We start from the raw sequence: 13118 nt of genomic DNA, 5'->3' as shown, positions 1-13118 counted from the left end.
ATTTTTATTATTTAAATTTATAAATACTCAGAATTATATTATTATATTTTTACGACGGACAGGAGGTGTTTCTGTGAGGCTCGAGTTTTCACACCCTCGACGTCTTTGAACAGACGCCACAGATTCGCAACATACAGTACAAACCCTGGCAAGGAAAATAAATACTTTAACAAACCCTTTAAATAGATTAAGTTAATTATATTACAAAATCTCACTCAATATGTTCTAACAGGCTACAGTCAGGAAAGAAAGTGGAGAAATAAGACCCCGCTTTGTGTGGCGAATCTGTCGACCCGCATCTGTGTCGTAGCGTTACAGTAATGGTTGCCCCTTTTGTTCAACCGAGTTCCTGAATTATTCCCAACACAATGAAATTCTTTGGCTATTATATGGTTTCATGAAAACATTTTTTTTCTGTACCTACGCCTCTTCTGAGCTCTGCTGGGATTATTTAATGAATTAAAAATCAATCTACAACAACCGCTGCTGTGAGGTTTCCGAAGCACGCAGGTCTCGAGGAACGTGGAGTAGTAAGTGTTTATAACGTTAGATCAGAAGTATTAGCTTTAAATGGCGAAAAGGGCCATGTTTGGCTAAAAAAGATCACACTAGATGACTGTGTGTGTATTTTTACAGTAATTGGTGTTATCCATAGTAACCCACCGTACTCCGACAACATGAACAGACCTTGGTGTTAGCCCTACTGCGGAAAAAAATAATCATGTCTGGCTGTTTCTCGTTACAGAGAAAACGATTTCGCTGATATTTTGGCTTAAAGGAGGAGAAGGAACGCTTTTGATGGACCTTAGTTTGATAAAGCCTCCACACATGCTCTTCAGGAAGCCAGGCTGTCATTTTGCCTCAGAAATTCACAGGGTGAGGTCATTGTGGAGGGAAACACTGGGGTCTGAACGGCCAGGCTGCGGTGTGTATAGCCCCAAACATTCATGTGTGTTTTATTTGTTTTAATATTAACTATACTGGAATGCGCTGTAATGGTTTGATTTGCGAGGCTAGCGTTTGCCCAGGGGACACAACTACAGTTTGGCACTCTATTTAAACGTTACTGAGCTTGAATGAAATACCGAGCAAAGGTTACAATAAAAAATAAGAACAGTATTTAATAATAATGGCGACTAGCGTGGCTAGTTTGTAAGGTTACTTCATGTGCTGTAGGGTTATTCTCTTGAACTGTGCTTGTTTACGTAGTGGCCAGTGTTGTTGTTTGCTAGCTGCTGTTAGCCAGCAAGCTAACTGCAGCTTTGTTTTGGGGGGAATGCAGCAGCAAAATGCTAATGCTAACGTTAGCTGTGTTAAAATACACAAAGTTCGTTGGTTAGCTTAGGAGGTAGAGGGTGGAAGGGTTCGAACGAGATAAAGGTTGAGTTCTTTCGTCAAGAACCGCAAATGAGCTCGGGTTTACAGCTGCCCAGCTGTAGCTGTTGCCGTTACTGTTTGCTGCTTGTATTACATGATTGTAGTTCTCAATGATCATAGCAAACACGCTGAACTTAGTGCACCTGTTACTGAATAACAGATCATAATTTGTTTGCTACCAGCAGTGGTCACGTGATTGCACCATAACAGGTGCATTTCGTTGGTGTCTGGGGTTCTTTAAGGCAACTCTTGGGAGACAGTGCCCAGTATCTGTTATGTGCGTTGTTTTTAACAAATATCATTGTTCCCCGTTGTGCTCATGTGTTTCAGATGTAAACTTGAACACCATCTGTCCCAGCAGTGGCTGTTGGCACAATGGGGCTGGACTTTGACGTGAAGACATTCTGCCACAACCTGCGGGCCACTAAGCCCCCTTATGAGTGTCCCGTGGAGACTTGCCGTAAGGTCTACAAAAGCTACAGCGGCATTGAGTATCACCTTTACCACTATGACCATGACAACCCAACTCCTGCCCAGGCTGTGCCTCAGAAGAAGAGGAAGGGACGTCCTCCTCGTGCCTCGCTGACTGGTTCAGGGGATACGGATGATGGCGGGGGTAACGGAGGAGGAGGACTGGGTCATGGAGGGAACACGCCTGTTAGCCCCAACCGATCGGAACGCTCCCATTCCCCAGGGAGAGAGACCATGACCTACGCCCAGGCACAGCGCATGGTGGAGGTGGAGATTCAAGGGCGCATTCACCGCATTAGCATCTTCGAAAATATAGATGTGGTGTCAGATGAAGACAGTGATGCAGAAGACACTCCTCCATCTGGAACTGGTAGTAGTGGTGGCGGCATGTGTAATGGTAGTGACGGTGGAGCCGGTGGCAGCGAGTTAGGAGGGAGTGGCAAGGACCGCTCAGATATCCCATCTTCTAATGGGGGAAAATCCACACCAAAGACTGGGAAACATAAGAGCAAAGCCAAGAAGAAGGATGGCTTATCTCATCATCACAGCGCTCAGTCTGGTCCTGCAGTCAAGCTACCGGAGGCTGTGTTCAGAGAACTCGACCAAGACCGACCTGATGCCCCACCTCGGCCATTATCATACTACAGGTCTGCAAATAAATGTAGTCATTTAATTCATATGTATTATAAGCAGGATTGTTGAGAGGAACATCCATTTTAAAGCAAAAGCAGTTGGTAGTGAGTTGTTTGAGTGGATGGATATATATATATATATATATAAAATACAATAAATATTTCCTGACCTAAATGTTTGATACAGTCCAGCCAGTCTCCACTTTATTAGCAGGAAATACTGATTACTGTGCTTCAGATTCATACTTTTCCGTCATTATTTTTGTCTTTACACTGAATTACAATTGGCACCATAATGAATTATATTTTTTTGCACGCTAAGTATTCTTTGAATGAATACGTCTTAATTTGACTCTTCTGTCTTTCTTTTTTTACTCTAGGTACATTGATAAATCTGTGGAGGAGCTAGATGAGGAGGTAGAGTATGACATCGATGAGGAGGACTACATCTGGCTTGATATCATGAACGACAAGCGGCGGCGTGACGGTGTGACACCCATCCCTCAGGAGGTTTTTGAGTATCTCATGGACCGCTTAGAGAAGGAGTCATACTTTGAGAGTCACAATAAGGTACTTTAATCAGACAAAAGAAGGAGACGATGGTTCAAACTTGACATAAATGCTTTCATCTGTAATGTGTCCTTGTGCTCCTTTCTCTCAGGCGGACCCCAGTACCTTGATTGACGAAGATGCCGTCTGCTGCATCTGTAACGATGGAGAGTGTCAGAACAGCAACGTGATTTTGTTTTGCGACATGTGTAATTTGGCAGTACACCAGGAGTGCTATGGCGTTCCCTATATCCCGGAGGGCCAGTGGTTATGTCGCCGGTGCCTGCAGTCGCCGAGCAGAGCTGTGGACTGTGCTCTGTGCCCGAACAAAGGAGGTGCTTTCAAGCAGACAGACGACGCACGCTGGGCCCACGTAGTGTGCGCCCTCTGGATCCCAGAGGTAAATCCATATATGTTTGATTTGGAACGACATCACTATGCAGATATCGACAAACTGAATAAGCTCAACTCATCTGAGCCAGTTCACAGCCTTAGATCCTAGAAACTTAAATTTAAAGGTGCTCATGCTGTTTGCCATCAAAGCCCCTTGGCTTTAGAACAACCTGGCAGAGGAGATAAAGATTGTTTATCTGTGTTGCCTTTCCTTTTATATTTCAGCGATATTTACTATTATTAATTTACTGTCTATTGTAATTATTTTGTGCAACGTCAGTCTCGCTGTCATTTTCTAAACTCTGATTTTAAAAGGGATATGTAAAAAAAAAGAAGAAGTTCATAATTATTATTGATATTACACAGTTAAAGACTGTGGGAATGTTAAACGTAACAGCCAGATAAATACTGTCTCAGTTGATGTACAGTGAAGCATGCTTAGTCAGTCTTGGGTTTTGTTTTGTTTTTTTTTACTTTATTTAACTGTGATGATGTTTACAAATTCTCCTGCCTTTCTGCAGGTCTGCTTTGCGAACACAGTCTTTCTGGAGCCGATCGATAGCATCGAGCACATCCCTCCTGCACGCTGGAAGCTCACCTGCTACATCTGCAAACAGCGTGGCTCGGGCGCCTGCATCCAGTGTCACAAAGCCAACTGTTACACAGCTTTCCATGTCACCTGTGCCCAGCAGGCAGGCCTCTATATGAAAATGGAGCCTGTAAGAGAGACTGGGGCCAACGGTACCTCTTTCAGCGTACGCAAGACGGCATACTGTGACATCCACACGCCCCCCGGTTCAGCACGTCCTTTAGGAGGAGTCGGTGGGGCCAGCATGGGGTCATCCAACAGCGAGGGCGAGCTGGAGGAAGATGACGAGCCTAGCATCGGCCATGATGATGACTCTAAGGGCTGGAGCTCTGAGCGGGTGAAGAGGGCAAAGGCCAAATCCAGGCTGAAGATGAAAAGAGCCAGAAAGATCTTAGCTGAGAGGAGAGCTGCTGCACCAGTGGTGTCAGTGCCCTGTATACCACCCCACAGGTAGGCCTGTACTTCACCTGCTCTATCTGGGCCTCAAAGTCGTGCGCCCAGTAAGCACATATATGCCTTTTGCTGTTAATAGAAAACTATCCGTGCATTTTTGATTTAGACTGTAAATAATTTTAAATACCTTATCATTGTCTTTTGTGACATGTTGGTCTTAAAGGCTTTACCTTTGTTAGTGCATTTGCAACATGGTTTACATTTACAACATGCTTAAGAGTTAAAACAGTATTTGCTTCTCTGCAGGTTGAGCAAAATCACCAGCAACCTGACGGTACCCAGGAAAAGCCAATTCATGCAACGACTTCACAGCTACTGGACGCTGAAGAGGCAAAGTCGGAACGGTGTGCCTCTTTTGCGCCGGCTTCAGACACACTTACAGTCGCAGCGACACATTGACCCACTCCCACCACAGCCTGCGTCACAACCTTCCTCGGTAATTTCTGTTGCTGTGATTCTGTGTTCGTCTCATTCTGTTGTCTGATACCTGAAACACTTCGTTTAGCATCTGTTGTGTTGAAATGTGCTAAAAAATAAACAGACATGACTTGATACCTTTTAATGTAATTTGTTCTAACATGTTTATGGGATTGTGCACGTTAATGTTGCAGAGAGATAGCGAGGAGAAACAGACCGCTTTAAAGGAGCAGCTAAAAGCATGGCAGAGGCTGAGACACGACCTGGAAAGAGCGAGGCTACTGGTGGAGCTCATCCGAAAGAGGGAGAAGCTCAAGAGGGAGACGGTGAGATGTGAAGAATAGCAAGAGAGCGTTTTGTTTTGTTTCTTTTTTCTTTTGTTCAAGATACAGTGAGATTACAGAACAAAGAACAATATGCATCTCCTTTATGTAGATCAGGCTGTATACTTCCAACTGTGCACTACTTTGTTAGTTTATTGCTAAAAATGTGTCTGTTTTCAGATTAAAGTGCAGCAGATGGCGCTGGAGATGCAGCTGACTCCCTTCCTGGTGCTGTTGAGGAGTACCTTGGAACAGTTACAGGAGAGAGACACTAACAACTTTTTCACTGAGCCTGTGCCTCTGGCAGAGGTAAATGCAACATACTCACAAGCACAAGAAATCTGATTATGTTCAGATACTTATATTTGACTCTTTTCTACTTTATGTCTGTATATTACATACCTGGCATGATGTATTTTAGGCTTTCCTTCTTTCTTCTCCATTCACTGTACAAATATGATTGGATTTTTTTTAACTGGCTCGGTCGCCTCACTACTTCTTTGTCACCTAGGTGCCAGACTACCTGGACCATATTGACACTCCAATGGACTTTCAGACCATGTGGAACTTGCTGGAGTCTCACCGCTACCTCACTTTTGAGGCCTTTGAGGCCGATTTTGGGCTCATTGTCAACAACTGTCTCAAGTACAACGCCAAGGACACAGTCTTTTATCGCGCTGCCTTGCGGCTCAGAGAGATGGGCGGGGCTGTCATAAGAACAGCCAGGCGACAAGCTGAACGGATCGGCTTCGATTACGAGACCGGCATGCATCTACCACGAGAGCCAAGCCCGGACACCCAGCGTGAGCAAGAGAGAGACAGAGAGCGGGAGAGGGAGCGAGAGCGAGACAGGGATAGAGAAAGAGATCGACCGTTGTCTTCTAATGAAGATGGTGAGTGTCGCTGACTGGGAGGTTCTTGGGAACCAATATAATTTTTTCCTCAAGCACCAGCTAAAGGAGAAGGAGGGAGAAAAACAAACATGTGATTTAAGATTTTAGATCATTAAAAGGTATTTTTTGTCTAATTAATATGCTGTATGATACAGTGTTTTATAAAATAAATTTAAAAAAATTACATTTTAGGTTGCAGTGCTGTCCCTTGTCACAAAATAAAGGCTCAATGGTGAACAGTAACATACAATATGGTGCAGAGAAGTTCATGTTGCTACCACTAGGTGACGCTTGTAATTCATGCAGTTCCGTTTCAGTTGAGCTAAAACATTATCATACATCCTGTGTGCTTGTGTATGCTGGATTTGTACTTTATGTTTAAAGCTTGATGTTGTCGTCTGTCTGGCTCAAAGATAGCCTACCCCATATATAGCTAACCAGGAAACAAACCTACTTTTATATTTTCTGTTTCTGGTTATGTGTGACTGCTTTATAAGATTGATTTTCTTTTCATTTCCAACATCTCTTAACTGCTTCTCTTTCTGCTTGCCTTGCGCAGACCTGCTCCTGCCAGAGAACAGGCGGCGGTTACCTCTGGAAGAGCAGCTGCATTACCTGCAGTCCCGTCTCGATGAGGTCAGCTCAGGGAAGCATAGCATTGGCCAGTCTCGCAGAGCCAAGGCCCTAAGAAAGGAGATCAGTGTGATCAAAAGGAAGCTTGCACACCAGCGTGAAGGAGGCTCTGGCATGGGGGGCCGGGACTCTGTGGGCGGAGGAGACCGGAGTTCTTCTCTCCCCCATCACTCATCATCTGCAGGACACCACGATGAGGGGGGAGAGAGCAGCAGCCAGGAGATTGGTGGAAAGGGTGTGTCTAGGAAAATATTAGCACTAATGTCCGACATAACAGTGAAAACGATATTTGCTGTTCAATAGCAGTCGAATAATAAGCATTTGCCTGTGTTTTAACATATAAACCTCTCTCCCCATCAAGATCTGAATGTGTCCTCATCCCTGACTCCAGAGGTGGGCCGTCGGACATCTGTCCTCTTCTCCAAGAAGAACCAAAAAATAGCTGGACCCCCCAAAAGGCCGGGACGCCCACCCAAGAACAGAGATGCAGGTTATGGTGGGGCAGGAGTAAGCCAAAGTCCTGTTGGTCCCCCACAACTCCCCCTGCTGTCACCAAGCAGGCACAGGAAGCGTCCCCGCAGCCCTCACACCAGCTCCAGCTCTGACAGCGACAGTGACAATGATGACCTGCTGCCAGGTAAATTAGATTATTCGTAATAAACTTTTAATGTACAATAAATGCCATGTCGCACCCTCACTCACTTGTTTCTATTTTCTTCCTTCAGGACTTCCAACTAATGGCTTTGATACAGGAAACCAACCAGTAACGGAAAGCTTCCGCGTGTACAGAAGTGAACCTCATCTCCCTCGTTCAAGCTCAGACTCTGAGTCCACAACCAGCAGCAGCAGCAGTGCAGCTTCAGACAGGACCAGGTGATTAATGCTTATGCCTGGTACTCTTAAAATCAGTTCTTTTACCAATTGACGTGAGCATAAGGTTTCATTCGCAGAAACAAACCCAGTGACTTAACAATCATCTCTCTTGAAATTTTATGGCACCTTTAACACACAGTTTTAACTTTACAACAGAAATCCCCCCCTGCTTGAAGCATCCAGTTGTTGTAACACTTGTGATAAAATATACGCCTCTTGATAGTTCTGTCTGTTTTCTCTTGCAGCACGACTCCCTCTAAGCAGGGCAGAGGAAAGGCGTCGTTCTCACGCGCTTTCCAGGAAGATAGCAGCGAGGAAACATCAGGCACAGAAAATGATTCCTACTCAGTCGGTGGCTCGAGGGGTGTTTCACACCGTAAGCACATTTTTATAACCTCTAAAGCTCACATAAAGCGCACACAGCTAGTTTCTATTTATTTAGATAGTGAGTGTTTTCTCAGAATCACCCAACATAGCTTTGCCTTTTCAGCCTGTAAATAATTTGGCATATTTTGTCTGATTGGAATCTAATTTTACTTGAAGCTTAAATATCCGTAAAGACATTACTGCAGATAAAAAATATGCTGAAACTTTTTTTTTCTCACACATTAATAGCGACAGAGATGTGACGGATAAGTCCTTATAGGAGAGAACGTCAGAGCAGAACATCATTTCTGCAATGTGGCACTGATAGTGCTAAAGATAGCGTAAAACAGTGGGTGTATTTTAAAAAACAAAACATAAAAATAACACAACATTTTGAATTTTCCATCAGTTTCTTTGCTGTAATCTGTCACAGCCACCACATGTCAGCATAGCAGGACCTGTACTCCCTGTCAAAGGAAGTGCCCCCCCTTCACTATGTCAAGTGTTATATTTGTGTAGCACCATTTGTTCAGGATACTCCGCTCAAACTGGAGAAGCTGTATCATTCCCCACCCAGGTTCATTAGGAGTTAACGTATTTTCAATTAAAGGGAAGTGTTTTGTAGCAACAGTTGCTTAGAACAGTGTTATTGTGTGATAAATTGTGTTTTTAAGTAGAAGTGAGATTGCTTAACGGACGCTGTTTTCCCAACTCTCAGTGGTGCGTGGGCGGGACAGGTCAGGGTGCTGGATGGCCTCAGATGATTATTCTTCTCTGGAAGCTTTAGACCTGGTCTGGGCCAAGTGCAGAGGCTATCCTTCATATCCTGCTCTGGTGAGACACGGGCAAACAACACAAATAGCACAGACTACGGTCAAAATATGACTGGCTCTCTAAACCTCTGCATGCTACTGTTTGCTTGTAGATAATTGACCCAAAGATGCCCAGGGAGGGGGTGTTCCACCGAGGTGTCCCAATCCCTGTCCCCCCTCTGGATGTGCTGAAACTTGGGGAGCAAATGACCCAGGAGGCCAGGGAGCACCTGTTCCTGGTCCTCTTCTTTGACAACAAGAGAACATGGTTGGTTTTCAAGTGATGTTTTTTGGGGGAGGTGACTCATTCTCAGAGTTCACCTCCTTTTTTTTTTGCTGCTAATTTTTTGCTGATATGTTGTATTTTTTATTTTAACACAATCAAGCAGCGTAAAGCAAAAATAAAACAAAACCTGCTACCAAAGGCAGCTTGTGATGTTACTGGATGTTTGCACACAAGTAGCTCTGTGGCAACAGTTCAAAGCAAACTGCAGCCTTTGTACGGAAGTGCAGCGACAGAACATTCAGTAGAAATGGGGCAAACGTGGTTTTTGATAATACAAGGGAAAGAACGTGTTATTTTAGGTCACTTTGTTCTCTGCAGTTACTTATGATCATGTTTTGCTAAGTTTGGAGAAATTTATAAAGTTGATGAGCACAGCAGTTGTTAGGAGGCATCCAGGGTGCATAAACTCTGAAGTCAGTCAAGAAATTAATAGACCATGGGAACCAATTATGGGAACCAATTACTCTTTAACTAAACAGTAATTCTGTCTGGACTGACTGTGTCTAATCAAAGGGTTGCTGGTTCGATTTCTGGCTGCTCCAGCCTGATTGCCAAATTATTGTTGGGCAAGATACAGAACCGCCAGTTGTTCCTGTTGCGTTTGTCGGAGTGTGAATGTTAAATAGAAAACACTGGCGTAGAAAAAAGTGCTTGTTTAAATGGGTGATTGAGGCTTATAGTATAAAAGGTAGAGAAGCGTTATATAAGAAGCCAGTCTGTTTAGCATTTACCAATGCATGTTTTCTTTAATGTTTGTGCTTGTGCTTATGTGCTTGCAGGCAGTGGCTTCCGCGCTCTAAGCTGGTGCCTCTGGGCGTCGACCAAGAGCTGGACAAAGAGAAGATGCTCGAAGGCAGGAAGTCCAACATCCGCAAATCAGTGCAGGTGGCCTATCATCGCGCCATGCAGCACCGCAGCAAGGTGCAGGGGGACCCCAGCAGCGAAACTAGTGACAGTGACTGAACACAAACACACACGAACGCTAGAGAGCCCAGCCCTACATCATAGATTACAAAGAAGAAGAGGAAAAAAAAACAGTGCCAGCAACAAGGAGTGGGGGGAAGAAAGAAAATCCACTATCTTGGCCCCGTGATATTCACACTCATGCACACTAAACCGTATTTAATCCGACATGTAAAATATTGTATTTAAGAGAATTGATAAAAAGAAAAGAAAAGAAATGGAGAAATATGCTATGTTCAGAATCATGAATCGAAATATTCCTCGTATGTGGTCGATATATGTTTAATAACAAATGAGATGATGGTTTACAGACTCACAAAATGAACATAGTGTTATGCTATGAAGTATACACAACTGCCTTTCCCTGTTTTTGTTTTTGTTTTTTTTGTTCTTTTGGGGGGTTTTCCTCACACAGTCACACAGGTAATCTCATATGTAAACAGGGAAATGTGTGTCGTGTACGTCGAATGCACACACTGTGGATATTTCACAACGCCAGCACGTCTCACATTCATCATCCACCTCCGCAAAAGGAAAACGGTGACAGGCCTGGTGCTATTGTCGAAGTCATTTTTCAGAGGAGCACAAAGAGACTGTCGCAGCCCACTTTTGGGGCATACCAACGTTACTGTAATTTATTCTGCTGACTTCTCATTAACAAGGTCCACAAGCTTGTTTCGTCACGGACTACTTCTAATCACTCCACCTGCACTGAACATCACAGTGCAGTCTCTTTTGTCTGTCAGTACGTGTCCATCATGTTTCCTGTTTCCTGTTTTTACGGTTTTGTTAAGATATGTACGTGTCACACAGGCCACTTGGTCAATGAATAATGAGGACTAAACTGAAACACACAATTGCCTCACTGTCTGTCTTAGTATCAGGCTGATGGCTTTAGAACTTTTATATAAGCAGATTGCATAACAATAGAGGTTTAATAAAAAAAACAAAACAGAAAATAATTGCGTTTTTTTAAAGTTTTGTGCTGTTTTTTGTGGTTCGTCTTGTTATTTCTTGTTCCCTGTTGTTCTGTGGAAATATTTCACTATGTTCAGCAGAAAATTCAGACCCTCCCATTACCTCTTTCCAGGATAATCGTGAGTCATACATGCTTCTCATGGCCTGATGCATTCTGTCATTTTGTTAATAACTCAAGACAGACGGGGACGACTTATAAGATGAAAGATTGATCAACATTCATGACCAGTCAAGTGTTGTATTTGCTTTGAAACACTGCCAAGTGGGGGGGTGTTTGTGTCCGTGTTTGCTTAAAGGCTCAAGTCAACTTCTTTTCTGAAAGGGTAAACACTGGACATGTCACATCTGACACTTTGAAGATATGCTTTCCTCCTGAACTTTCCTTTGTTGTGTCTAAACGACTTAATGACTTTCACAGTGCTAGTGAAGTGTTAAACGTGCACCTCCCATCTACTGGGCCCTCACACTGGTTCTGCAGGGTTTTTGTCTTTTCCTGTAAAGTGCCTTGCTGCTATATGATGCCAGACATACTATAGAGTGGTTCTGCTTGTTAGACAGCCTTTCCACAACATCCATATCATGTTTTATCAATGTGCTTGTCTGTTTTCTTTTCTTTAAGGGTCTTTTGTTTTTTTTCTCAGAGGGCGTCAGGGCTTCAATGTTTTAAGTTCCTCAATGCTGGAACAAAACCATCTAACAGATAATATAATAACAATTTTTCAAGTTTAAAATAGTGCTTGGAGGTATTAGGGAAAGATGCAGGATGTCACAAAGACGCCCTGTTCTGTGCATTTCATCTAAAAACACCCTCAAACATGGCCGTTTGAGGGTGTTTTTAGATGAACAATTCTGAGATATAGGCTACATTGAAGCACCAGCAGTTGCCTGATGTTGAGGTTTCCTCGTGACTTCACTTTATGCCTTCATTTAAGCCACGTTTCTCATAAGGTGGCTGTTTTGACATTTTCAGTTCTCATGTGAGTTCACTCGACAACCAGTGTGATCCAAGTCAGAGTTTTTAATCACTCTTTCCAGACATTGTAAAGATTCCCCACCCGACTCTGAGAACCCACTCACCACACAGTTTATATCTTACGATTTGCATTTGAGAAGACACACCTCTCTGAAGACGTCTTGTTTCCGGCTCTGAGCAAGTGAGTGGAAAGTACTGATAAGCATCACAAGCATTTCAGCAGAGCACATGGGGGGGGGGGTGACCTCACAGTGATGTGGAAACCTTTTTTTTTCTCTCTCTATGAACTCTAACCCCCCTTAGATTTCTGCTCTAACTGTAATTACAGCATTTTGTCTTTTTAAGCACATCTATAGTTTTAGTGTGATTATAAATTTAGATTTTAAAAGACGAATTAACCCACAAACCACAACCGCTGATTAATCTAGAGCATTTGATCTTTGGGTGTATTTATCTGAACAGTCAACATGATAAGAGATAATCTACAGCAGTGAGGAAGGATCATTTACATCCATACCTACTAAAGATAGTTATTTTAAGGTTTGTGGGGTTTTTGTAAGTAGACCACAGCTTGTGAGGCTGCTTGTGAAACCATAGAGAGTGACAGAGCTAAACAGTAATGCTGCACGTCTAAGCTGAGCAAATAATTATGCTTACCTTTTCACCATCATACTTTAGAAACACAAAGTACAACCAATGCTGTTGTGAAATTTAAAAGTATTGCCCATATTGTGGCCCCAGATGAAAAGGTAGCAAAACACATTATTCTTTGAACCCAGTAATGAATGCTTGTGCCACATCTGCCCGATAGTTAAGGGAATTTTCATTAAGAGGTTCAAAAGAGGTTCTTCCGATATACAGTGGGGGGTGTAATTTGATCCATTACTGAATTTGTAAGGTTGCTCATTTCCCAAGAAATTAACAGTCAAAATTTAATGTGGATTTTGTTTTAGTGGAGCGAGATGGGATACAAAAAATTAAGAAAAAATATACCATTACACGAAAGTTATACGGTAGATAGATTTGCATGTCAGTGAGTGAAATTTGTATTTGACGCCCAACAACTCAGCCACAGTTCTGGTGCACGCGCATCGGCTGTGCTCCGACGTAGCACAGTGATATCAATCAATCAGTCAG

At 43.2% G+C, this 13118-nt stretch overlaps 1 protein-coding gene across 3 annotated transcripts; it reads left to right on the top strand.

Moving 5' to 3' along the window:
• Positions 1-313: 313 nt before the first annotated feature.
• On the top strand, positions 314-10982 carry brpf1 (bromodomain and PHD finger containing, 1). 3 transcript variants are annotated; one of them, XM_087833752.1, is made up of 17 exons: positions 314-530; positions 746-876; positions 1708-2495; positions 2861-3050; positions 3142-3429; positions 3944-4461; positions 4711-4900; positions 5076-5207; positions 5385-5513; positions 5716-6097; positions 6657-6965; positions 7092-7367; positions 7456-7603; positions 7849-7979; positions 8688-8803; positions 8895-9049; positions 9847-10982. In XM_087833752.1, the coding sequence occupies exons 3-17, from the start codon at positions 1753-1755 to the stop codon at positions 10028-10030; spliced, it is 3891 nt and encodes a 1296-aa protein (XP_087689878.1). In that variant the 5' UTR covers positions 314-530; positions 746-876; positions 1708-1752; the 3' UTR covers positions 10031-10982. The 3 variants fall into 3 exon arrangements, with proteins under 3 accessions (XP_087689878.1, XP_087689877.1, XP_087689876.1); XM_087833751.1 differs by having other exon boundaries at positions 746-925; XM_087833750.1 differs by lacking the exon at positions 746-876.
• The last annotated feature ends 2136 nt before the right edge of the window (positions 10983-13118 follow it).

This window comes from Neolamprologus brichardi, chromosome 20 (genome assembly GCF_056152115.1).
Source record: "Neolamprologus brichardi isolate AB-2024 chromosome 20, ASM5615211v1, whole genome shotgun sequence".
Classification (NCBI taxonomy): Eukaryota; Metazoa; Chordata; class Actinopteri; order Cichliformes; family Cichlidae; genus Neolamprologus; species Neolamprologus brichardi.
The sequence above is the reverse complement of the archived record's forward strand: the minus strand, read 5'-3'. Positions and strand labels throughout refer to the sequence as shown.